The sequence below is a fragment of the Gallus gallus genome, chromosome 4 (assembly GCF_016699485.2).
Source record: "Gallus gallus isolate bGalGal1 chromosome 4, bGalGal1.mat.broiler.GRCg7b, whole genome shotgun sequence".
NCBI classification, from domain to species: Eukaryota; Metazoa; Chordata; class Aves; order Galliformes; family Phasianidae; genus Gallus; species Gallus gallus.
This window is the reverse complement of record NC_052535.1, coordinates 89,729,122-89,755,652: the sequence shown is the minus strand read 5'-3', so window position 1 is coordinate 89,755,652 and position 26,531 is coordinate 89,729,122. Positions and strand designations below refer to the sequence as shown.

At 54.7% G+C, this 26,531-nt stretch overlaps 1 protein-coding gene and 1 long non-coding RNA gene across 3 annotated transcripts; one reads left to right on the top strand and one right to left on the bottom strand.

Moving 5' to 3' along the window:
• Window positions 1-330: 330 nt before the first annotated feature.
• On the bottom strand, window positions 331-18,723 carry CYP26B1 (cytochrome P450 family 26 subfamily B member 1). 2 transcript variants are annotated; one of them, XM_015286069.4, is made up of 7 exons: window positions 18,643-18,723; window positions 17,292-17,402; window positions 14,902-15,126; window positions 5,327-5,602; window positions 4,174-4,329; window positions 2,297-2,578; window positions 331-1,662 (listed from the first exon to the last, which is right to left on the bottom strand). In XM_015286069.4, exons 2-7 carry the CDS (start codon window positions 17,334-17,336, stop codon window positions 1,270-1,272), a joined length of 1,377 nt encoding a protein of 458 aa, XP_015141555.1. In that variant the 5' UTR covers window positions 17,337-17,402; window positions 18,643-18,723; the 3' UTR covers window positions 331-1,269. The 2 variants fall into 2 exon arrangements, with proteins under 2 accessions (XP_015141555.1, XP_015141554.1); XM_015286068.4 differs by having other exon boundaries at window positions 17,292-18,723.
• Window positions 14,595-16,068, top strand: LOC107053334. The gene is made up of 2 exons (XR_001466487.3): window positions 14,595-15,069; window positions 15,727-16,068. It is a non-coding gene; the product is annotated as an uncharacterized LOC107053334 (long non-coding RNA).
• Window positions 18,724-26,531: the final 7,808 nt, after the last annotated feature.

The window sequence follows — 26,531 nt, the reverse complement described above, 5'->3', positions numbered from 1 at the left end:
AAGGCTGTATGGATCTTCCCCAAGATGAAGGGCCTCCAATCCCAATGGGATCTCCCAACCTGATGCTCAGGTTGAACCAAACACCAGGCTTTGCTCTGCACCTGCATGCGAGGCCATGTCTGCTTTCAACACAACCCATCTGTCTCACGCAACACATGGAAGCCTTTCTCATGCCAATAAAAAAAATCAAATCAAACCAAATAAACCCACCTATCATACGAATCTCATGATAGCCTGAGCCGCAATGCGTTGGGCACGGCTCTCCTTCCTGCAGAGCTCTCCCATCGCCAACCAAAACCCAGACACGAGACAAACGATGTGGACGGTGGCTTATTTATAGACATCACCTTTAATGCAAAAAATGCCTCCCGTGGAAGAGGGTGCACCCAAGCGGAGCAGCTCGGTGCTCACAGAGCTGCGGCAGATCGCGGAGGTGCCCGCACCCTGAGGGAGAGCAAAGGCACCGAAATGCTCCCAAACGGATGCCTCTGCGTGGGGAGGGGGGAGCGGTGCACACAGGATGTGTAGCAGCAGCAGGAAACTCAAGGAGAAAAAAAAAAATGGAGCTCCCCCCCTACCCCAAACCACGCTCATCCAAGGCTTTGGAGGGAAGGCTCAGCCCCAGACAAGGCACCACAGGGTTTTTTGGTCCCGCGGCAGAGGTGAAATGGCAACACTCCCCCAAACCTGCCCAAGGGCATGGGATGTGAATGAGCATCACTCATCTCCCCTTCACCCAGGGCAGCCCCCAGAGCCCCGAAATAATAAAAAAAAAAACACAACCAAACAAACGAACAACAACAACAACAAAAATAAAACACTGTTATCACCAGCTAATTTAACACTGTTAAAAACAAGCTTGGCGGGCCACGCCGGGCCACCAGACCACTGGCTGCCAGCTGGTTCCCAAAGCCTTTCCCACCGTCGGGGCTTCGCAGCGCTCCTCCTGGCAGCAGAAGTGTTTTATAGATATTTATATATATATATTTATAATATTTAGATACTGTGTATGGTCAGACAGTCCCAGTTCTACTCGGGATTCACAACTCTTCCTCTTTCTGGAGGAAGCGAGAGGCACGATGCCACCCCAAGCTCCTCCATGCCCGGAGCAGAAGGATTTTGGCAGCTTTGCCGGTGGAGGAAACAGTCCCAACCTGGAGGCTCTGCCAAGTGAGCGTCGTGGAGAAGCTCCTCGTTCCTCTCCCCTCCTGTTCATCCCCCTGTCCCCACCCCACCCCTCCATCCCCAGCCTCCCATCCCTGGTGGGCTCTACACAGTGGCCCCCAACATGACGTCCGTCCCCGTCAGGATCTCGTTCTGGTTGGAATCCAGTCCGAAGAATTTAACCTTGAGTCCGTCGACCGGGTGGACCACGGGCACCAAGGTGATTTTGGGGAAAGTCCTGGTGGCCAGCTCGAAGCGGCTGCTGCTGGCCAGCTCGATGGCCAGGGCCTTGAGGAAGAGCTTGGCCAAGTGTTTGCCCAGACAGGTCCGTACACCCCCTCCAAAGGGGAGGTAGTGGAACCTGCCCTCCTTGTCCTCGCTGCGGCCCTGCCCGAAGCGGTCGGGGTCGAAGACGTCCACATCCTTAAAGACAGGGGCAGTGTCATGGGTGTCCCGGATGCTGTACATCACACTCCAGCCTTTTGGGATCTGGAAACCCTATGGAGGGGAGGAGAGAAGGGAAGAGAAGGGCAGAGAGGGTCAATAGTGCTGTACAGAGAGAGGGAGCAGGAGGACAACTTCAGAACTGTAGAACCACTAAGGTTGGAAAACACCTCTAAAATCACCAAGACCAAGACCAACCCATCCCCACCATGCCCACTGACCCTGCCCTTCAATGCCACATCTCCACAGTTCTGGAACACCTCCAGGGATGGTGACTCCACCACTCCCTGGGCAGCTGTGCCAGTGCCTGACCGCTCCTTCAGAGAAGAAATTTCTCCTAATATCCAGCCTGACCCTCCCCTGGCACAACTTGAGGCCATCACCTCTCGTCCTATCATTGTTACCTGGGAGCAGAGGCTGACCCCCACCTCTCTCCAACCTCCTTTCAGACAGCCGTAAGGTCTCCCCTGAAAGTCCTGTTCTCCAGACTGAGCCATCCCATTCCATCGGAAGCCCCATGGCAGCCCCCAGTTTGACATCCCAAGTGTGTCTAATCCCTGTCCACTTCCTGAATCTGCAGCAATTCCACCCACCGCCACCATCAGAACCCAATTTATCCTTCCCACCCCTCCCCTAAACCAGCTTCAAGCACACTTTGCAAAAGACACAGCCATATGGCAATACTCACATCCAGCTCAAAGGTCTGCAGCACCGTCCGGTACCCGCCGGAGATGGGGGTGAAGAGGCGAAGCACCTCCTTGATGACACAGTCCAGGTAGTGAAGGCCACTGATGTTGTCGAGGCGCAGGGAGCCCTCGCAGATGCAGCCATTGTGCAGGATGCCTTTGCTGCGCAGCTCCTCCCGCAGCTTCTCCAGCACCCGCGGGTGTTTGAGCAGCTGCATGATGAGAGAGGTGCTGGCGCTGGCCGTGGTGGCGTAGGCGGCGAAGATGAGCTCCAGGGTGCCGTCCTGAGGGGGGATAAGAGAAAATGGGTGAGACTGGAAGGACATACAGACAGACAGACAGCTATGGTACGACAGGGTAGGCACGTGGACCGTTGCAGTCTGCCATGGGTCATTCTTGCCCCCGCATCTCAGGAGACAGTGGATATTGGATATCACAGGGCTGGAGCACCTCTCCTATGAAGAAAGGTTGAGGGAACTGGGCTTATTTAGCTTAGAGCAGAGAAGGCTCTGAGGGGACCTCATTGTGGCCTTCCAATACTTAAAGGGAACACATAAACAGGAGGGGGAACGGCTGTTTACAAGGGTGGATAGTGACAGGACAAGGGGGAATGGTTTTAAACTGAGACAGGGGAGGTTTAGGTTAGATATTAGGAGGAAGTTTTTCACACAGAGGGTGATGACGCACTGGAACAGGTTGCCCAAGGAAGCTGTGGATGCCCCATCCCTGGAGGCATTCAAGGCCAGGCTGGATGTGGCTCTGGGCAGCCTGGTCTGGTGGTTGGCGACCCTGCACATAGCAGGGGGGTTGAAACGAGATGATCATTGTGGTCCTTTTCAACCCAGGCCATTTTACGATTCTATGATTCTATGATTTGGATCAGGATCAGAGGAGGCCATGAGGATGCTCAAAGGCTGGAGCATTTCTACTATGGGAACATAGCAGAGAGCAGGGGGCGTTCAGCCTGGAGAATCATAGAATCATTGAGGTTGGAAAAGATCTCTAAGATCACCAAGCCCAACCCCAACCCATCCCACCATGTCCACTGACTGTGTCCCTCAGTGCCACATCTCCACTGTTTTTGAATGCCTCCAGGGATGGTGGCTCCACCACTCCCTGGGCAGTTGTGACAGTGTCTGACCAAGCATTGGAAGAAGAGAAGGCACCAGGGAGACCTCATTGCAGCCTTCCAGTACCTGAAGGGAGCTTATAAACAGGAGGGAGAGTGACTTTTTACGTAGTCTGATAGCGATAGGATAAAGGGGAATGAATGGTTTTAAGCTAAAAGAGGAGATGGTCAAGTTATATGTTAAGAAGAAATTCTTGGAGAGCAGCAAGGCACAGGCTGCCCTGAGAGCTGTGGGTGCTCCATCCCTGCAGGAGCCCAAGGCAATGGATGCAGTTCCGGGCAGCCTGAGCTGGTGGAGAGCAATCAGCCCACGGCAGGGGATGGGGCTGAGTGGGCTTTGAGGTCCCTTCAAACCCAAATTATTCTATGATTCTGTGACTCTATGATAAGTCATGATGTCGTGACTCCGCTGCAAATAATAATCTGTCAAGGGCTCATACACAGTAAAGAGGGGACTCCATAGGTAGAGAGTTGAGGTTGTTCAAGGCTGAAAGCTTCAGCATGCTTGTATGATCTTTTGGTATATGCTGGCAGTGCTTTTTAGTAAGGGATGAGCGTTATCTGCAAATAAATACAGCCTGTGGGAAAGCAACTGGCTTGTTGGCACCATGCTCCACTAGGGTGTGGGATCTACAAGCACAGTGGGGACCCCCAGGTCTGAAAACCCATCCCAGCTCTGCCCCCAAAATTCCCCCATGCACCAGCTTTGCTATTTGGGCAACCCCAAGGTGGCCATGGGAAGACCTTTACCTTAAGCTCCTGCATGGTGAGCTCCTTGCCGTGTTCTTTGCCGCTCTCTATCAGGATGTCCAGTGCATCGGCGTAGTCCTTACCCTGTGTGTTCTGAAGTTTCTCCTGGATGGCTTTCTCCAGCCCCCTCTGCAGTGTCTCACGTGCCCGGATGCCCTGTGGAGCAGGAACCATCAGACCTCGTAGGGCTCAACACCATCACCGCCATCCCTACCCTATATATCTCCAGTATACGCAGAGAAGGAGACGTGCTGAAGCAGGATGTGGCTATGGAATCAAACTGCTGTCGCAGGTGCTCAGACAGGAGTATAAAAATGCCGGAGTCATTCCCCAGCCAGGAGGAGCAAGCCTCAAGTGTACAAGATTACAGGTGTGAGTAATCAGCACCACCGTGCGAATGGCAGTTGTGATGTGGGAGCCCCATTGCTGCAGCAGTTCACAGCCCTCCTTCTTTCCCTGGGATACAAGAAGTCCCTGGGAAAATTGACTCTCTAAGGAAGGCCAATTCATCCAAGAGGATCCTCTTCCTGGAAGGAGAATGGGCTTCCCAAGCAATTTTAGCACTTGGCCTCCCTAACACAAACCCAGTCTTTTGGGGCTGTCAACGACTGCGCTCATTCATGAGATCAAATAACAATAACAACATTTGTGATGATAAAAAGATTTAAAAAAAATAATCACATTGCTGTTACCAATATTCCCGAGGAAAAATAAAAACTAAACTGATTTTTTGTTATGTTTTCATTTTGCATCTTTGCATAGAAGAATCTTTTGCCTAGAAGAACTAGAACAATTCTTTGAAGGGCTGCCAATCTCTTTTGCCCAGTTGGTGGGCGGTGCATTGATAGGAGAAGGCTCCCAGAAACAAACAAAAAATCAACCAAGTGTAGTAATGAGGCAAATAACTCAATAAATGTGAGCAAATCCCAACCACATTCCCCATTGCATTGAGCCATGGAGCACCCAATGATCTGAAGAACCTATGAATCCATCTCCCTCTCCACTCTACCAAATCAGCACTTTGTAGCCCAAAAGACATCAGATGCTGAGAGACATCCCCATCAAGAACACATAGAGGTAGGGATTGCTCATAGCTCCATTAATCCCACACTGATGCTACCGGCTGGTGGAGGGCTCAGCCCAAAGCCCTTACCCTCCTGTAGCCACTGAAGGGCAGATCCACAGGCAAGGAGAAGACATTCTCCACAAACTGCTGGTAGACCTCGAAGAGACGGCTGAGCTCCTCGTCGGGGATGTGGAAGCCCAGCAGGACGCGGATGGCCATGCGGAAGGTGAGCTTCTGGGCCTCATGGTAGACGTTGATGGGATCGGGGTTGCTGCTCCAAGCCCGCAGGGTGTCTTTGATCACCAACTGGATCTTGGGGAGATAGCTCTCCAGAGCCTCGTGGCTGAAGATTTTGGAGAAAACCTACAGAAGAGTGAGCAGAGGATTCCATGGAGCCCCAGCATCCTCCTCTTTGCTTTCTCTAACAGTCCACTTCTGCCCATAGAAATGAACAGAGTGGATCCCCCGTGCTAAGCAGATTTGTTGTCATCCAGAATTTATCATCCAGAGTCACCAGTTTCTAAAATAGCTGCCAAGAAGGGCTGATGGGGATCCACCATGGGCAGTCCTGCCTAGGCTGATCCCCATCATCAGCAATAACATGGTGCCCCACAATCTCCCTCCAGCACTGAGCTAAGGATGGGAGTATGGTGACCACACAGAGGGTGGTGATGCACTGGAACAGGTTGCCCAAGGAGGTTGTGGATGCCCCATCCCGGGAGGCATTCATGGCCAGGCTGGATGTGGCTCTGGGCAGCCTGGTCTGGTGGTTGGTGACCCTGCACACAGCAGGGAGTTGAAATTAGATGATCATTGTGGTCCTTTTCAACCCAGGCCATTCTATGATTCTATGATTCTACGATTCTATGAGATGAAGTAGTGCACCCTACACACAGCTGGATGGAAGGAGAACTTCCCTACAGCTCCATGTGTCCCAGTTCCCAGCTCCATCTGTCCCATGAGCTGGATGTGATGAATGGAGCTCTTCCATGGGGATTCTAATTGTCAGGTTGTGCACAGACACACACAAAGGTTTTCATAGAATCATAGATCGGTTGGGTTGGACGGGAGCTTAACGATGATCCAGTTCTAACCACGTCATAGAATCATGAAATGGCCTGGGTTGAAAAGGACCACAGTGATCATCCAGTTCCAACCCCCCTGCTGAGTGCAGGGTCACCAACCACCAGACCAGGCTGCCCAGAGCCACATCCAGCCTGGCCTTGAATGCATCCAGCGATGGGACATCCTTGGGCAACCTGTTCCACTTGCCGTGGGCTGGTTGCCCCCCACCAGCTCAAATTGCCCAGGGCCCATCCAACCTGCCCTCGAGCACCTCCATGGATGGGGGAAAATCTATCAAGGCCTTTAGGACCTCTTCAAAACCTGGCTGAACTCCGGGGAGAAGAGACACGCACGCACGCAGAGGCTGCGATCGCACACGGCTCATTTCCTTGGGAAGCCGGGCTAAAAACTGATGTCAGCAGACACTATTAATTTAAGCTCTGCGAGTAAACACAGCTCAGGAGCGGGCCTCCCCAGGCCCCCATGCTAACGGCTCCTTCCTCCAATTTGGGCCAGAGCCCGCGTGTTGCGCGAGGAGCTGAGAAATGCCAGGAATGTCCCCCATTCCTCCCCCCCCCCAAACCATCAGCGCAGCCCCACAGCACGCGCTTTCATTCGGCATCCCCGCCGCATCCCTCCCAGAGTGCACCGGAGGAAAAAAGTGCTGTTTGTTTATTTTTTATTAACCTCCCCACACGGCGGGCTTGCAACGCACGCACCGCCGCATGCATGCCAGGCCTCCGGGAGAAATCAAATGAAAGCCAGCTCCCCAGGAGTGAGACGAGAGCCTCCATCGGTGGCCGGGTTCCTGAAGGGGTGGGAGTGGGGGGGTTGCAAAGTTATCAAACCAAGGAGAAAAAGGAGCAAAACCAAAGCCTCCCCCACTCTTTCCATGAGCGCCGAAGCTGTAAATGTGAGAATTTCCTCCGCAGTCAGCACTCAAAAGGGAAAGGTAACATTTTCCTGGCGGCAACCCCTCCGTTGCTCAAGCACGGCGTTCAGCTGGGAGGTTGTTTGGTGAAATAACACCTCTGTCCCCTAGCAGGGAGGGTGGGAGGATCAACAATTGCTGCTTCATAACGCACTGCCTGGGCTGAGAATCATAGAATCACAGAATGGCCTGGGTTGAAAAGGACCACAATGATCATCTGGTTTCAACCCCCTGCTATGTGCAGGGTTGCCAACCACCAGACCGGGCTGCCCAGAGCCACATCCAGCCTGGCCTTGAATGCTTCCAGGGCTGAGACCTGGGTAGAACTCATCACACCCCACACGGAGGGGCAGGAATAGCAGCGCGTATGTGGGAGGAGGGCTGGGAAGGAGAGAAGATGTGAGGGGATAAAGAAGATGCAAGAGGACAGGCAGACAGACACACCTGCAGACAGACAGCCGTCCCTGGTTGTCTATGAAGAAATGAATGAATGGAGCTGGGAAATGAATGAACCACGGGGAGGGCTGAGTGAACGAGCCATGGAGTGACCATGAAGAGGCTGAGAGATGGTTTGGCTGCCGCTTTTGGTTCTCCTCTGCACTTCAGTGCCCCTCTGCACTTGCAGAGCTATTTTTAAGCCCCAAAGCAGCAGCGATACTCAGGCAGAGCTGACAGCGTGCGTGCAATGAGGTGGGAGAAGCTACTCCCAACCTGGTGCAAACCCCATCCTTCCTCACCCCTGTGCAGCATCTCTCCCAGCAAGGGACGAGCCCCACAGCCCCAGAAACACCTCTGCTCCCGTTGTGCCAAGCCATCCCAAGGAGCAATGGCAGAGGAGGAGACCCTCGGGGAGAGAAAAGGAGCCCACACCGAGGTCAGGAGCCTGAAAACAGCGAGCATTTAGAATTGGTGGGTTTGGGTCTCTTTTCTTTTGCTCTTTCTGTTTTTTTTTTTGAGCTGTCCTTTTGCTATGGGGCTGCTCCGGCCCCGTCCGGCTGCAAACCTGGCGTCACTGTGCTCCACGCCGCCTAATCCCAGATGTCAGCGGATCCTTCCCCAGCCAGACACAAGTCTGGATCCCCTTCCAGTCACCTCCAGTTCAACCCTGCATCTTTCCAGTTGATTAAAAAGGAGGAAAAGGCAGCCAGCTTTCCCTGACAGCCCTCGCAGCGCTTCTAGCCTAAAATCCCTGCGCCCTCTAGTGAAGACCAACCGAGGAGCAGCGCCACAAAAAGTTCCTCCCGAGCAGCCAAGAAGCAAAAAGAGCGCTAAGTGGGGGGTACCTGTAAAAAAGGGGGGGTCGTTTGCATCTCTTGGAAGTGCTAAGAGGAGTCCTCGTTTTTGCACATCTTTGCTACGGCCTCAAAAAAGCTGCCCTTGGGGGCTCTGTTTGCTGTGGGGGTAACGCTCACACCCACCCACATTTGCCCAGGGAGACCCCAGCACTCAGCTGGAAACTTCCGAATCCGTCTCACAGTGCAAACAGGATATTTAAAGATTTATGGCTTTCCTAAGGCAGAAAATTCCTTCCTGGTGCCTCAGCTCCGCCATCCCCCGCAGAGGTGGCAGCGAGCAGCGCCCAGTCCCGCATGGAAAATACCCCATCCCCATCCTTAAACCATACTCAAGAGGAGGGGACATTCAAGAGATACTTAGAAAAAGCTTCATTTAGCAGCCAGGATGAAGAATAGTTAGCAGGAACGATGCTCGGCGCTGGCCAAGCCTCCCCATCCAAGCACAGCCACCACAGCAAAGAAGAGCAGAGTTTTCTACCCTTCCCCTCCAGGAGGGGAATTTGGGATCTGACACCCACACCTCATCCAGCCTGGCTGCTCAGAGCTGCTACCCAGCAGAATGAAGGCATGATTGGCACAGGGATGTTTGCACAACCAATTGGGTTCGGTAGGTGTTGGGGAAGCATCCCAAGCAATGTCCCAACACAGACCATGCTCTTTCTCCCTACATTTCAGATTGGATATTAGATGTTTCTTCCCCCAACGAGTGGGCAGGCACTGGAACGGGCTGCCCAGAGAGGCTGTGGATGCTCCATCCCTGGAGGTGTTCAAGGCCAGGTTGGATGGGGCCTTAGGCAGCCTGGTCTAGTATTAGATATGGAGGTTGGCAGCCCTGCCTGTGGCGGGAGGGTTGGAGCTTCATGATCCTTGAGGTCCCTTCCAACCCAAGCCATTCTATCATACTATGATCCCTCTCCTCCCCACGTTAAGATGAGGGGAAGAAGCATGTCCAACCAAATGCAGGACGTGAGGATATCTCTTGCCCCACATTCTCCTGCCGTCCCCCCATCATGGGAAGAACCCGGGCTCATTCAGAGGGAAAAGCCACACTTTTCAGCTCCTGCCTTCCAAAATGAGCAGCACTGGGTGACGCACAGACAGAAAAGAAGCAAGACGCTGTACACATCTATCACAGCATCCCATCTGTCTCACCTGAAAATAATGGTAATAATAATAATTCCAATGCCAGCACCAGCAAAATGCAAACAGTTACACTCAGCAATCGAGGCTGTCTGGCCCTCATTATGGGGTTATCTAAACATGCTGTGGTTCTTCAGCATCTATGAGCCCACGTCTCCCCTCTTCCTGGTCCGTACCCATTCATTCATGGAGAAGCAATGCATTTCAGGACAGCAAAAAATCACTTTATGCATTGTCACCACTCCTCAAATGGGAAAGTGAACACAAGGAGGGGGAGAGAAAGATGTCAGTGGAGAGTTTGGCAAAGAAGTGAGCTGAGAGGGAAGCACCTGCCCCATGACACAGCCCGCTCCATCCCAAAGAAATAAATATGACTTTCCAAGCATGCTTTGGCATGGCAACAATAGGGGAAGACGTTTGGAAAAGCCCTTCCTCCAGCGGCAGGGAAATCTCAGCTCTGCCATCAAAACCCTGAGGACGGCTCTGCAAGATGTTGGCGCATCGTTCCGGGATGAGAATACATAGAATTTTTTATGGTTGGTGAAGAGCTCACAGCCAACCCCAACCCGTCCCACCATGCCCACTGACCACATCTCTCAGTGCCACATCTCCACGGTTCTGAAGCACCTCCAGGGATGGTGACTCCATCCTTCCCTTGGGCAGCTGTGTCAATGGCTGACTGCTCTTTGGAAGAACGTTGTCCTAACACCCAACATGAACCTCACCCGGCACAACTTACGGCCATCAAATCTCATCCTGCAGGCCATCACTGAGGTCTCTTCTGGCTTCAGACCAAGCCCAAAGAGATGACAGAGCCTCGGGTATCATTGGGGTCGCGCCGCATTCAGCCTCAGCACAGCTCCTCAGAGCGGGATTGGAGCACGCAGGGCATCTGTATTTCAGCCAGGAGTGCCTGCACTTGGCTTTTTTTCTGCCTGTTTTTTTTTTAATCCATTGGAATGACTCTGGATTTACACCGCCGTAGATGACAGCACTATTTGGTCTAAAGTCAATGAGCCAACCTAGCCGACAAATTCTTCACCAACCAGAGCCCTTCAACATCAATGAGAGCCTTTTTCTCCGGCCCCGGTGCCTTTTGCCCGTGGGTTACAGCTCTCAGGGCAGCAGCCCGTGATGGAGAGAAGGGGCTCGATGCCAACGTGCTGAGAGGACGCCCGATCCAGCTGGACCCCAGCCCACAGATCTGACCCGATGGGCGATATGGGTGGGCTGGGCTGGAAAGGGGACGGCTCCGATTCCTACTGGGGAGGGTGGCGAGGTGGGGTGGGGATGCCAAAAAGTAATCAACGTCTCTTAACAGCGCGGGTGAGGGGGTTTGGCAGTGGGGAAGCAGCGCCCGCTGCTCCCATCCCTCCTTCCTCCACCCCCCTCCCTCCCCCCAGCCCTGCCCACAGCAGCTGGTTTATATTTGGTTGTAAATTTATGGCCCCTTTTGTGTTCTTAATCCTCTCGCAAACTATATTAAAGCCTCAGACCTTTCTACTTGGTGCTAATAAGCTCAACACTTGTATGCCTCCGAGGCAGAACATTAATTGTGGTGTGTTAATGAATGATGTAGTTTTGGACAGTGAGACAAAACAGGCCGTTTCTCTGCACCACTGTCTGCTTCCTCCTCGAGTCTCCGGGTCTGGGACGTCTACCCAGCCCACGGACTGCTTTTATTTTATTCTGTCTTTTCCTTTTTTTAAGCCAGCTGGGCCTATTTTGGGATTACGATGCTGGAACACAGCACGGGCCCGGCCAGTCCAGAGCTCTCCTGCCAAGGCTGAGTGCTCCCAAGGAACATCAGCATCCCACCTTCCTCTGCCCTGCTGCACTTCCAGCACTGGGAGACTCCTTCCCTTGCCCTAAAGCTGCCCATTCCCAGTTCCCTTTCCCTTCTGCATTCAGATGCTGTGCAGCATCACGGGAGCACCTCGCTCTTTGCTGAACGTCAGCTTCCCAACAACCTCCCAACATCCGTTCCATCCCCAAATGGTTGGGAGGGACCGTAAGGATCATAGAGTATCCCGAGTTGGATGGGACCCATAAGGATCATCGAGTTCCAGCTCCTGCTGTGGACAGGGCTGCCACAAATCCCAATCTCAATCGGGGTTGCCTTAAATCCCATAAAACCAGAACGCATGCTACCCATTGCCTTGTCTTGCCATTGTTTGCTTTGCCTTCGCTGTAGGTCATGGAGACCCAAGGATCCACGCTTCCAAAACACAGGTAAGGCCAAAAAGCAAAGTACGTTGATTGGGGTTTCGTGGATAGGAACTGAGGGCATCCATAGGGAGAGACGTGGAATGGACTGAGTGGAAGCAGCCACAGTGGGACAGGGTCCCACCCAGGTCCAGACAGCAGAGGAGGCATGGCTCTACCCCCAGAAAGAGCAGGATGGGAGAGACCCAAGGCACTGTCCCCAGACATCCATCCTCTGTGGGTCCGTATAGGACAGCAGCCTCCTCCCTCTGGACGACCCTCATCAGGGATGACGTGCATCCTTCCCCCTATGGCATCCACCATAGAATCACACAATGGCCTGGGGTTGAAAAGGACCATAATGCTCATGTAGTTTCATCTGGTTTCAACCCCCTGCTACGTGCAGGATCACGAACCACCAGACCAGGCTGCCCAGAGCCACATCCAGCCTGGCCTTGAATGCCTGCAGGGAGGAGGCATCCACAACCTCCTTGGGCACCACCTCCAAGCCACAGCCACGCTCAGCCATACAGCTGCTCCTCCCCACAAGGTGATCCGGGGACAAAAGTGCCATGGCAAAGGAACAGACTGCCCTCACTGCAGCATGGGTGGCCCTGATCCACCTCCAGCATCATCAGCTCTGTGCCCCACAGCAGGGTAACGACCCCCCGGCAGACACCTATCTCAGGAGGGAGGCTGAAGGGTTTGGGGTTGCTTTGTTTTACTGCTTGTAAACTGTTCTTATCGAGCAGCTTCATCTGGAGCCAAGCACGGAGCCAGCACTAACGACACCTGCAATAAAGGCCATGATGCATGCGGGCCCTGCTGCCCACCCCACAAGCCATCACTTCCCTATGCAGGCAGAGATCCCTGCTCCACTAAAGCTTGGAGAGCCCATATATCCCGAAAGAAAAGCTTTCTCCAGCTTGTTTTAACTTTGACAGCTTCCTGCAGGGCAGAAGTAATAAATAGAAGACGGGAGAGCAGAGTTGCCATAGGTATCATCTGGTTAATATGGCACTGTTCCTCCTGAGCACCTATTGAGGAGCTTGCCTTCTTGTCTCAATGGCAATCTGTCCCAGCAAGAGGAGGGCTCAGCTGGACAGCCAGGGAATGATGAAGGAGCATCTGTCGGTGTGAAGAGGGCTCTGAATCTCTGAGTATTTCCCCTTGATAATAGCATCCTTACTGAGAGCTTCTGCCTGCAGGTTCTGCTCAGCTCCCTGCAAGAGAGCGCAGAGCAGGAACCCAAGAGAACAACCTACAGAGAGGCAGCAAGCTGAAATGCCAAATGTGGTGCTTCCTCCTCACAGCTGGGATAGGGAGAGCTGAATTAGCAGCCAATTAACAGCACTAGAAGCTCGGGGCTAACGAACTCAAAAAGTGCTGCTGATTTCTGTTGGTAGAAGGCACCTGGCCTGGCAAAGAAACTCAGATCTGCCACATTGCCATCACACTGGGAGCAAAGAGAGCTCTTTTCTTCCTGTTAGAAGCTGGTTTGCCCTATCTCTGGATGCACAACTCAGCCCAGGGTGAGGGGTGGTTGGCAGAGGGGACCATGTGGAGGAATGGGAATAATCTCTCCTTTTGCAAGGAAAGCAAAGCAGCCAACTGAGCCCATCACACCAACGCTGTGCTGCTGGAATAGAAAGCTCAACATCTGCTTAACAGCATCCCCAGCCCTTGAGAGTGTTTGCTCTCCAGTACAGAGCCCAAAGTGGCTCCCATGTCCCTGCACACCCTTCCTGCCATCCCCAATGCTCCTGTGATGGAGGCAGCCCGTGCACCTTGCCCTTTCTTTCGGACAGGGAAGTTGGGAAGGATTTCTCCTCCCATAAGACACAAAGAAGCAGCCCAAGGAGTTGTATGATCGCATGCACCGAGAGCCCTTCAGCATCGTGTTGAGAGATGTGACAAATAGGGACCACGGGTGGCTGTTATCTCACTCTCTCTCCCCCAGGGGAAAAGAGAAGTGAATGGGTTGGGCTTTTGTAGAAACGCATATGACGAAATAGGAAATCCTGCTGGGGCACAGAGGGGAGTTTGCATTGGGGTAAATACAGCATTGAGGCTGTGGGTGCAGCCGTGCTCTCCCAGTGCTTCAACATCACCACCCCCGAATTAACCCCCAGCCCCCACCCAACTGGGAAGCGGTCTCACCCACCACAACAGGGATGTGAAAGCTGCCACACCACACTGTCCCCTCTGCCTTTTCCTGCAGGATTTATGTCTGGGGGGGGTGTGTGTGTGGGGGGGGGAGGGTGGCCGATGCTCATTCCCCACATCCACAGGGGCTCACAGCACCCAAAACCTGACTGCCCCCACTGTTGTGGGTTACGGCCTGACACCAGGAGCACCAAGGGAGAAGTCGAGGTGAGCGTCCAGGAGGGACTGACCCCTTCCAGCCACCCCGGTGCCCCACACTTCACCCCCAGACTCCTATCGACACCCCAATTGCCCTAAAACCCATTGCAACGCTCAGCACCGCGAGAACCCCCCAGCGAGAATGCAGTCTGCACACAATACCCCTCCAGCACAGCCTGGTTACATTGGAGCCGCGTTTCTCTGCCCCACACCCGGGGAGCCGCTCCGCGGTGGGCCCCCCCCATGCGCGCATCGCCCTTTTAAGAGCGCTCCGTGCCGGCGCTCGGCCTCCAACCCACTCCACGCGTGTCACGCCCGCGGGTTGGCTTGGAAGCGACAAGCGGCGGGTGATCACAGGGCCAATCCTCCCTCTGAAGCAGCAGAACGAGGGGAAACCCCCTTGTGCCACCTCCCTCCCCGATCTCCTTTTTTCTTCTCCATCGCCCTTTTAAATTCCTCAAAGGCTCCGAGCGCGCACGCAGAGGGAGGGGGGAACCCACGCGGGACCTCCCACGCGAGTGGGTCGGCGGGGAGAGAGGAGAAGAGAGCGGAGAGAGGAAGAAGGGAACGCAATGCCCCCCCCGCCCCCCCTTTAACCACAGTTCTCTGCCCCCCTCCCGTCCCGCGAGCACCCCGCGGACACGCGTGGGGGTCCTCCTCACCTTCCTCTTGTGCCGATGGATGTCCCCGATGGAGTTGGCCACGGTGTTGGGTCCCAGCAGCATGCGGGTGCTGCGCGGCCATTCGGTGCTCACCAGGTGGTGTTCCCCCATCAGAATCTTCCGCACGTTCTCCGCTCCCGTCACCCTCACCAGCGGCCGCCCCAAAAGGTGCGTCTTGAACACGTTGCCGTACTTCTCCCGTCGCGAAGACTGGAAGCACGAACCCTGCGGGATGCGTGGGGATGGGGGGACACGGCGTGGGGATGGGGACGCGGCGCTGGGACCGCGTGGGTTCACGCCCCCCCCTCTTCCCCTCCCCCACTCCCCTTTTAACACCTCCCGCTCCGGGGGTTCCCTTTAAAATCAGCCCCTCCGCACAGATTTCGGGGTGTTTTATTTTTCTCCACGCGGACACCCCAGAATGAGCCGTGGGATGGGGGGGGGGGGGGGGGGGGGGGGGGGGGGGGAATGATAATGGGACACAACGGCTATAGAGTGTCACCCAACCGGGATCGTGGGCGCCGCATCGCACCGCGCTCCGGGCAGTGCCCTCCGCCCCTTCTGCTTCCACCTTTGCCTCCCCGGGCGCTTTTTAACCACTTTTTCCCTCTTTTTCTCCCTTTTTTTCCCCTATTTTTTTTCTTCCCTTCTTTTTCCCCCCTTTTTTTCCTTTCCCTTTTCCCCCCTTTTTTTCCTTTCCTTTTCCCCTCTTTTTCCTTTCCTTTTCCTCTCCCCCTCCCCTTTTTCCATTCCCTCGCCCCCCCTTTTTTTTTCTTTTTTCCCCCCTCCCCCCCCCCCCCCCTCTTTTTTCCTCCCTCCTCCCAGACTCAATTTACTCGAAAGGCTGCGCTTTGCCTAACTCGATCTGCAGATCCGCGCAGCCCTTTAATAACTTTCCCACATGCTCCCAGGGCTTTTGTCGGCGAACAGCCGGATGGAGCCGGGGATGGAGAAGGGGGAGACGAGCCGGGTCCCCCCCCCCTTCCCCCTCCCCAAAGCCGAACCGGGCTGGGAGGACCCCGCGAGCAGCGCAGCGCGCGTGTGTTTATTTTGAAACAAAAGCGCGGTTGTGATTTTCAGATGTTCAGGTGACCCCGTTTCTTGATCTGCGTAAATATAATTAAAAAGTCCTTTTTGTGGCATTAATAAAGAGTTATTTGTACACCATTTCCAGGGCAGCACAAAGAGGACCTTTATGCGGGGAGAACTTTCGAATGGAGTCCAATTTATACAAAATTTTTTTGTATTTTTAGCCCTTGCACTCTGTTTGGATGGAGCCTGTGGAAAAGCGAGAACCCTTTTCTGGTCCCCCTGTAAAAATCTGATAAATTTCTTTAAAAAATAAAGCCCTATTGAGAGCGTGCCGTTAACCCCTTCGGCGCCGCTGGCGGGGCTTCAGGGCTCGCGCTCGGGGTTGGACCCGGACCGGGAGGAACCGAGCGGGGCGAACCGAACCGCGCAACCCGCACCGCTCTGCCCTTCCCCGGCAGCGGCCGCGCTGCGGAGCCGCCCCGCACGGGTTCCGGCATCCCGTGCCGGTGCCGTCAATGGGAATCTCTCCCTTTTTTGCGGGAAGCATCCTCTCCCAAAGGCTCGGAGGGAGGGAGGGAGAGTGGGAAACGCACGGACGCGTTGACCTCGGGGGTTCCCTCCTGAAAGCCGCGGGGTGCCCCCCATGCCGGCATCGGGGCACCTCCTGACCTCCTCCCCTCTCTATTTTTGTTCCGACGATCGTTATTTTGGCAGCCGCCCTTCCTCCGAGGGGATCCCTCTCCGCCCGCCGCCTCTCGGGCACTTAGCGAGGTTAATCCCGGGTTAATCTCCCCATTACCTCCGCGGGTTTCCCCCGGCACCGGGAGCCGCTCCCCATCCACCCCATGGGGGGGCTCTCAACCCGGGGACCCCCCTCTCCTCGCTCACCACGCCGGCAATAACACCCCCGCGGGTTGGTTGGGTTGGGTTAGGTTTTTTGCCTTTCCTTTTTAATCATTATCCTCAATTTCGCCTGGGGGGTGAAAAGGGCCGAAGAGGGGGTCGGGGAGAACCCCCCAACACCCATCTCCAGGAGCATTTTCCCACCCCGCTGCTCGGCTCCGAGCGGTCCCCACCGGGGGGAACCCCGCACCGCTCTGCGATCTCGGAGCCGTAGCACCGAAATAAGGGGGGGGGTCGGGCCGAGCCGGGTCCCTCAGTGTCCCCCCGAGTCACAGCCACCCCCTGCCCATCTCGCATGATGCAATCGCAACCCGGCGTCCAAGGAGAAGAAAAGATTTGGGGAACCGGGGTTGAGGATGGGAATGGGGATTGGGGGGGGGAGGGAGGAGGGGGAGAGTTAGAAATAAATGAATATAAATCCGTTTCCCAACCGGAGGGAAGGGAATCCTCCTTACCTGCAGGAGCCAGTGGAAGGTTTCTCCGATTAAAGGGAATCCCATAGAGCCTTTAGGGATTGGTAGCTTGCAGGTTTTGTCGCGGGTGGCAGCCCAGCGGAGCTGCCACAGCTGTTGGGACACGGCCAGCAGCAAAGTCAGTGACACCAAGCACGCCGCGAGGGTAGCCAGTGCCGAGACGAGATCAAAACTTTCAAAAAGCATATTTGGAAGAAGGAGGAGGAGGAGGGTGGGGAGAGAAACAGCCCCTTGACAGGCACCGCGCTCGCACCCGCACGCACAAACACACACAGACGCGCGGGGGGGAATAAAGCGGAGGGAGAGCGCGGAGAGCGCAGCCGACCCTGCTTGGGGGGTCCGGGGGGGAAAAAGGGGAGGGGGGGGGGGGGCGGGAGAGCCCCCGCTTCTGGTAGGAGAACAGTACGGGAAATGAGAGAAAATGGTAAAAATAAGAATAAAAATTAAAAAAAAAATGGATTTTAAAAATATATATATATATCTGTGGAAGAAGGCTAAAAGCGGTTTTTGCTCCGTCCCTCTGCGAAAAGTTTGCTCTTGCCCGGCGTCAGTTTGACAGAGGGATGGAGGCGAATAAAAAGGAGAGAGGGGGGAGAAGGGGAAAATAAGCACAACGCGGAGCCCCCCACCCCGCCCCCCCCCTCCCCAAAACGTAATGGGGGGAGTGCAAAAAGTTGGGGAGGGGATTAAAAAAAGTTTAAAAGGGGGAAAAAGGAATAAAGTTTCCCCCTTTCCCCCCTCCCCCCCCCCCAAAAAAAAGTCCAAGTGCAGATGCTCTGCTGATCCCGCTCGCTTTCAAGGCACACACACACACACAGTGGGAGGGGGGGGGAAAGAAGGAATAAAAGGAGGAAAAATAAGGGAAAGGAAAGGAAAAGGGGAAAAAAGAGGAATAAAAGGGGGAGAAAAGGAGGGGGGAAAGGGAGGGAAAATAAGGGAAAGGAAAGGAAAGAGGAGGAAAAAGAGGAATAAAAGGAGGAAAAAAGGAGGGAGAAAAAAAGAATAAAAGGAGAAAAGAGGGGAAAAAAGAGGGGAAAAGAGAAGAAAATGAGAAAAAGAGAAGAAAAAAGGAGGAAAAAAGAAGGAAAAAAAGGAGGAAAAAGGAGGAAAAAAGAAGGAGGAAAAAGTGAAAAAAAGAGAAAAAAGACGGAAAAAAAGGAGGAAAAAAAGAAAAAAGGGGGAAAATGGAAGAAAAAAAAAAGGAAGGAGGAAAAAAAAAAAAGGAGCGAGATTTAAAAAAAAAAAAAAAAAAACGCTAAAAAATCATCAAATAAGTCAGCAAAGAGCCGGAGAGATGGAAGAACTCAATAGCGCTATGTATGGATCTACACACACGGAGCGAGGCGGGCCGCCGGGTATCTCTGGCTGATAGATGGATCAATCTAGCTCTGTAAATATCTATCGGTATCTATACGGCGGGATTTGTTCGCCCCACACTTTTCACAGGACTCCCGTCAAGAGGGAGGGAGGGAGGCAGGGCTGCCTCGGCGTATCCCCCCCCCCCCGCTCTCTCTCCCTCTCTCTCTCTCTCTCTCTCTCTCCCTCCCTCAATGTGGGTTTGAGTAAAAAGTCAATGTGTGTTTATATAGAGGCGGGGAAGCCGGGCTGGGCCCTCCGCCAGCGCTCTGCTCCCCCGCACACCCACCCTCTCACTTCAGAGGGTTGCGGGGGGGGGGGGGGGGGGGGTTACAGGAGAAAGGGGGGGGGGGGCGGGCCGGGCGGACGCGGCGTTGGAGCGTGCGAGCCTTGGCCCGCAGCCCGCCGCTCGGTCACGCCGCTCTCCTCGGCCTCATCCTCCTCCTCCTCCTCCTCCTCCTCCTTCTTCTTTCTCCTCCTTTCTCCTCCGCCGTCCGCACCTTCGGCCCTGCGGAGAGACAGCGCGGCTCAGCCCGGCGCCCACCCCGCGGCTGACCCCAAGGAGTTGCCCCCCTCCCCCCCCCGCACCCCCTTTAACCCTTCATCGTTCCCTCTCTCCACCCCCCCTTAACTGCTCCCACCTCCCCTTCATCGTTCCCCCCTTACGATGTCGTCCCCCCCCCCTTACCACGCACCCCCCATCATTAACCCCTACCCGTTCCCCCTTTGCAATGCCCCCCCCCCCCCGCACTTAACCCCTCCCGAGTCCCCCCTTTCAATTACCCCCCCAATACTTAACCCCTATTAACTCCCCATTCAACTGCCCCCTCCATATACAATCCCAAACGATTCCCCTTTGCATTGCCCCCCCCACACACACTTAAGCCCTCCTGATTCCCCCCTTGCAATAACCCCCCCAATACTTAACCCCTATTAACTCCCCATTCAATTGCCTCTCCCATATACAATCCCCTTTGCAGTGATTCCCCCCCCCCCCGTATTTAACCCCTGAACACTTTGCCACGATCCCCACCCTACAGTTAACCCTTCCTGCCCCCCCCCCATTAATCCCACCAACGGAACCCCAATGACATCCCCATGCAAGAACCCCCCCCAAGTTTTACCCCCCCCCCAATGACTTCTCCTTATAACCCCCACTATTTATAGCCCCCCACTATTTAACCCTCCCAATGCCTCCCCACGTGCAATGACACCCCCATACATTCATCCCCAATTTAGTCCATCTTTCAATTATTGATGCCCGGGGAATGACCCCCCCCCCTCCACCCCCCCCATAGTTTTCTTGTCCTTTACAATATTCGGGGTGGAGGGGGAGGAAAGGGGGGGGGCGTTGTAATATCCCACCCCTCCACTCCTATATAACTTAGGTGAGAGGGGGAATAATTTTGCCCCCCTTTCAACACAGGGTTCAGGACTGGGGGGACCCACACTTTAAAGAGATGTTCCCAAACCCCCACCTTACAAAAGGGGCAGCGATTCCGACCCCCCCCCCCCCCCCCTTCTCCACTCCTCGATCCCCCCCCCCCACCCCCCCTCAGCCCAACGATGGAGGCGAAGGCAGAGGCAGGTATCCGGGCTGCCTGCTTACAGCCACTTTTGCAAAGCATTTGCTTCACATTACAGGAAAAACAAAAGTTCATTGAGTTCCCCCCCCCCCTCTTCTCCTTCGCCATCAGCCCCCAACCACCCCCCCCCCCGCCCCGCAGTCTCCCCAGCTGGTTTCAGTCTGGTGCCCGGAGTGCTGTGGACACCCCCACCCCCCTCCTTCATCTCCCCCCTCTCTGACACTGCGTCTTCTAGGGGGAGCTGAGGTCGGCTCCCATACTTTGGGGTGACCCCGGGGTGGGGGCTGCCATCGTTGCAGCCCTATTGCAAATCTTGCCCCCCCCCCCACTTCCCTGCATCCCCGTCCCCCCCCCCTACCGCGGGAGCAGGGAGTCCCATATCCCCCTATGCGAGTCAGAGGAGGGGGTCCCCCATTCTCGTGCACTCTATGCTGCTAGCCCCCCCACCCCCCCCACCCCACTCCCCCTCAGTCCTTTCCCCGACATCCCAATACAAGGAGCTCGTGCCTCCCCTTCCCCCCACCCTCATGCAGCCCCCCTATCTTACACCCCACCTCCATACACCGCAGCATCCCATTGCGGGGACCCCCCATCTCCGCATCCCTCCGTACCCCATCTCAGGACCCCCCCCCCCAGATACACTCCCCACTCCGGTGCCCCCCCAAGCAGGAAGTCTCCCCCACCTCCCCCCCCCCCCCCCCTCAACCCTCCAGCCCCTCCGGGTGCATCCCGGAGCAGCAGAGCCCCCGTCTCGCACTGTTACCGGTCGTCCCCCCCCCTCCTCCATCCCCCGGCTCCGCTCTCACTCTCTGCCCTGCCGCCCCACCCGGTGGCCGCTGGTGGCACTGCAGGCGGCGACACGCAGGTGGCGGCCGACCCGGACCCCCCCCCGCTCCGCCCCTCGCCCTCCCCCCCCCCTTCCCCCGTGCCGATCCCAAAGCGTTTTCCCCGATAATTCTTCCGCCTCCCCCCTAAATACCATCCCAAGGCTCTTTTCCCAAAGCCTCTTCCCAAACTCCCCCTTCTGCATCCCCCCCGACCCCCCCCCCCCACCAGTGCATGCCCGCTCCAAACAGCAAAAAATAGGGGGAAAAAAAATAGTCCCAAACCGTGGGGCTGAGCAATAGGAACACCCGGCACAGAGATGGGGTTGGGACCTCTGCTTCCTCTATGGACCCTCAGAGCAGCTCTGGGACCCCCACTGAGAGGGACAGAAATGTGCCCCCAACACCACCTGATGAAATCCTTTCTTCCTCCAGTGGGAATTGAAGGGAAAAATAAGTAAATAAATAAAAACCTAAGGGAAAAAGTTGTGGGATTCTTCACATTCTCATTATTTATTATTATTACTGTGTTATTTGTTATTATTATTTTTGTAGTTCTCCCACCTGATAATAAGGGGATATAACGCCGTTCCCAAAGCCAGCAGCAGGTTCTTGGGGCACAGCTTCTGCCTCTCCCCACCTCTACCACAGTCTGGATAACTTTAGCAGGAGGCCAAAGCCCGTGGAACAGCAGAACAGATGGAAAAGGCCATTGGGGAATGATTGCTGATGGGGAGGAGAGGGCAGTGGGTGGAGGAATGTGGCTTTGGGATGCAGCTAAGGCTGACAGCAAGTGGCAGCGTTGGGGTTTGGTGCTCCCAGTCACTGCACTCTGCTTCCAGCACTGGGTTCAGCTCTTGATGTCACTGCACCCTATTCCCAACGTTGGGGTTGAGGCCTCCAGATCACTGCAACCCACTCTCACCATTGGGATTAGGCCCTCCAAATCACTGCACCCCACTCCCACCGTTGGGGTTGAGCCACCCCATCACTGCACCCCATTCCCAGCCCTGGGATTCAGCCCCTGAAATCACAGCACCCTACTCCTACCTTTCGGGTTAAGCCCTCCCAGTCACTGCATCCCACTCCCAGCATTGGGATTCAGCCCTCGAAATCACTGTACCCTCTTCCCACCACTGGGGTTCAGCCCTCCCAGTCATAGTGATTGGCGACCCTGCACGTAGTAGGGGGGTTGAAACTTGAATACCATTGTGGTCCTTTTCAACCCAGGCCATTCTATGATTCATTGCACCCCACTTCCAGTATTGGGATTAGGCCCTCAAAATCACTGCATTCCACTCCCAGCACTGGGATTTGGCCCTCCCAGTCACGGCACCCCACTCTCACCGTTGGGGTTAAGCCCTCCCAGTCACCACACCCCACTCCCACCACTGGGATTCGGCACTCCCAGTCACTGCACCCCACTCCCAGCATTGGGATTCAGCCCTCCCAATCACTGCACCCTATTCCCACCACTGGGGTTAAGCCCTCCCAATCACCCCACCCTACTCTCATCATTGGGATTCGGCCCTCCCAATCACTGCACCCAACTCTCCCCATTGAGGTTCAGCTCTCCAAATCACTGCACCCCACTCCCAGCGCCCTCCTTCCAAAAATTCCCCTCACCCCCCCCTCCCCTCTGTGCAAAACGAAACCCTGAAGCCCACATTTTGCAACGTGGTGCACTTTCCCTTCTTCTCCCCTTCCCCAACGAAAAGCACAAACGCACACACAACAAAAAAAACCCAAACAAACCCCAAACTTGTGCAGCTCAAGAAGCAACCTGCCCCCAGGCCCAACCCTATAGCCCTATAGAGACAAATTCCCTCCCCAACCTTTAAGGTTCTGCCTCCAGCAGCCCCGACCGCTGTGCCACTCGGACAGGGGGAGAATTTCATCCCCAAAAGTCACTTTTATTCTTCTGAAATCACCTTTTAATCCCTCTCTACGGAGCACGTTCTCACGTCCCATCCCTTTTTCTATCACAACCATCGCTCCTGCCCATATTACAGCATAGGGTGAAACACAGGCGGAATATTCTGCCCATATTTCCCCCACCCAAAAGGGAACTGGGAGGAACAGCGGACGCACACACACCACAAATGACAGTTTTGATTTCCACGTCCCGTTCGGAACGATCCCATTTGTTACACCGCGCGCGGAGAAGCGACCCCATTGTTACGCCACGGCCCTATTTGTGCACGCTTAAAAATAATCAAATTCGCCCAAAGGACCCAAATCTTCCCCCAGATCAGCTTCGTCTCTCGAGCCCCGTGAATGCAGATGCGGATTTCTTGTTGCTGATAGATTTATTCTCGCTACCTCTCGCGGGCTGCGCTCCTCTGAGAGAGAGCTCTGAGTGCTTTTCGAGCTCATTTTGTCACCCCGATGCTATGGACCACCGCATCCCAATGGCTGAGCCACCACCTGGATGGCCGTATGGAAACCACCCACCTCCCAGCAACCACACCTGCCCTTCATTTCGGTAAGGTAACCAAAGCAGAGGGTGAGGGCGAGGGGTTGGTTTTATTTTTGCCCACTTACCGCACCTGGAAGCCCGGCCCGATTCGGGGTGCTGCCCGCCGCCCCGTCCCGCTGCGCTCCCCGCAATGGGGGAACCCGCAGTGCTTTATAGCAAAGGGAGCTGGGGGTGGTCCCCGCCCACAGGGTGCTGCCTGACATCGGTATTCAGAAGCACCGAAGGGAGGATGACAACGGAGAGCATCCTCTGTGCCCCCCGAGCGCCCGCCGGGACCCCTCCGCTCCGCGCCTCCCTTCCACAACACGCTCCTCATTCCACACTTTTTTCCCTTAAATACTCTCTCAAATATCACCTCCTCTCCATCTCTCGGGTGTTGTTTTTTTACTCTATTTTTCTCTTTTTCTTCCTTGCTTTTTTCTTTTCTTTTTTTTTTCCCTCCTTTCCCCCCTCCTTTCTCCCCCCCCCCCCCCCCCCCCACCAAACCCGAATGTTTCTGCGGCGAGTTTATCAAATTACGCGTGGCGACAAAAGAGCCAAAGTGCGTTTTCTTGAAGGCTTGGACAATTGGGGAGCCATCAAGGAAATGAAAAGAATGACAGAAAACCAAAGGCTTTTGTCAGATGGAGGAACGCCATCGGGAGAAGCGGGGTTGGGGCCCTTCGGCCGCGGCGCCTTTATTTCTCTTTGGGTGCCTTTGGTTTCCTTCCCACTTTCTTTTCCCAGGTGTTAAAGTTGGGGCTGCGGGGGCGGCCGTGGCACCGCCGCTCATTTTGGGGGGGAACGGAGCAAATCGGCCATTTCCCCTCTGCTTTTTAACAAGATGCCAGTGTTTGAAAAGACAAACGAAGCCCCTTTAGAAATGTGAGGCTGCCGAGATAATGACCGCGATCTCGCTAAGACTGTATGGGAACAGGTGATGCTTTTTTCCCTTCCTTTCTTGTTCCCATCCGCCCTTTGTTCGATATGAGACTGGAGAGAGACAGAAACGAGATCATCTCGATATTCCCCTTTTTGTGCACACCCAAGGAATAGAGACGCGGCTTGGGCCGGCTCCAGGCTTTATTATAGACGGTGGCTACGGAAATACACAACTGAAAAAGAAAACACCCTTTTATTATACATTATAAAGCAAGGAGGAGGGGATCGGGGTCTGCTCATCTGTAGGCTCAAAGCTCCGCACACCCATTGAGGAGATGCTCCGTGCGGCCGCATCCCTCCACCCACCCACCCACCCACCCACCCATCCATCCTCCTGCCCGCAGGTGCACTCTGCCACCTGTCCCCATTCCTCCGGCCCTTCTCCCACCCCAAATCCTTCCCACCTCAAAGGCTTTGGGCCCCTCATAGCAAGGAGAATCCCAACCCCCAGCAGTGTCCCCATGAGGCCGCACACCCGCGCCTTTGGGCTCCTCTTGCTCGCTTTGCTCCATTAGGAGCATTTTGCGCGTTCTCTCCTCCTGCATGCGAAAACAGAAAGATTTCATCTCCTTGATAGATGGAATAAGCAGGGATTCAGCCATCCTCCCCAGCAAACTGGTGATATTTCCTATAAATTCATTAGTAATCTCAACTTTCAAAAGTCTTTGCTCAGTGCCTCCTGGTTAGAAATTGACACCGTGACACTTTTCCTGAGCGCTCTCCCCGTTTTCCTTCCTCACTTTCTGGATTGTTTCCTGTTTTATCTCCCCTCCTCATACCTCTAACCTAAAAATCCGATGTAGGAGCCTTTCCGAAACGCAACCCTGCAGCCCCACTTGCCGTTCCTGCTCTTTTTTTCCCCAGCAAACTTCCTCTGGTCCAACGAAACCCTTCTCCTAAATAACTTCCCTTTGGAAAACCACCCGGCTTCCCCCTGCCCCGCTGCTCCACCAGCAGCAGCTCACTGCTGGGAAGGGTGGGCTGCACTGCGAGGGAGTTTTGCATCACGGCAAGAAGACAGCCACTATTCTTCTCCATGCCATGCAGCCTTTGAGAGAATTAAAAAGGCATAACGAGAAACATCTTACCCTGCTCGGAAGGAAAATAAACTACGCCGGAGTCTCTCCCCTGTTCATCCCCAAAGAAAATGCCAGCGTAATGCGAGACAGGGACGGCCGCGAGGGAGGGGCTCATGTGTGCACGGCTGTGTTTGAAAGCCATGAGACTTTGAAGATGCTGCTGCAACACTATCCGTACCCCGGACCTTTTAATGCAAAACACCGCGGCGTGGAGGGCACGCTCTTCCAAAACTCGTGTTGCTCATGGAACCAAGCGGCCGCGTCCCGTTGTCCATCCGTTGTCTGTCCATTGGGGCCATTGGCTGCATCCCGCTGGGCAGAGCGGGGAAAGGGGAAAGGGAGGGGGAAATGAAAAGAAAGAAAACAAAACAAAGCCCAAATGAGAAACACATCCGCTGCAGGAATGGGAGGAAGCGCCGCGTGGGGCTCATTGTCTCCCTGGGTGCAGGAGTTTTTCTAGAAATTGGGCTTTCTAGAAAAGCTCCATTTCTTTCCATTCTCTTTATATATATTTTTTTCTTTGTTATTTTTGCTCAAAATCCAGGATGGTGGCCCGTTTTCTTTCCATTTGTCTTTCTCTCTATATATATGTATATTATTTGTGGCCCTATGGCAGAACTCATCCCTGATTCGGCACTGGTGTGTTGCTGGTGGTCGGAGCACCCAACATTTTGGGCACCCACCCAAGAGGAGGGATGCCCCCCTCACCCCACACCTCCCCACCTGCTGCATTCACGCCTCTCCAAGCTGAGGAGCCTGAAATAAAGGAAAATACCCTGGGATGGGGCCACCCTTTTGCTGCAGAGTTATTTCCACTACCTGGACCCTGAGTGCACAGAGCTGTAGGATGCTCTTCCCAGCCCCCCCACCCCCCCAAAAAAAAGTGAATTCCATTGATCACCTTTTTCTTTCCCCCCCATCACAATTTAGCATTACACGTTCTGCTTCCTTCCAGCAACATGGGAGGAAGGGATGAT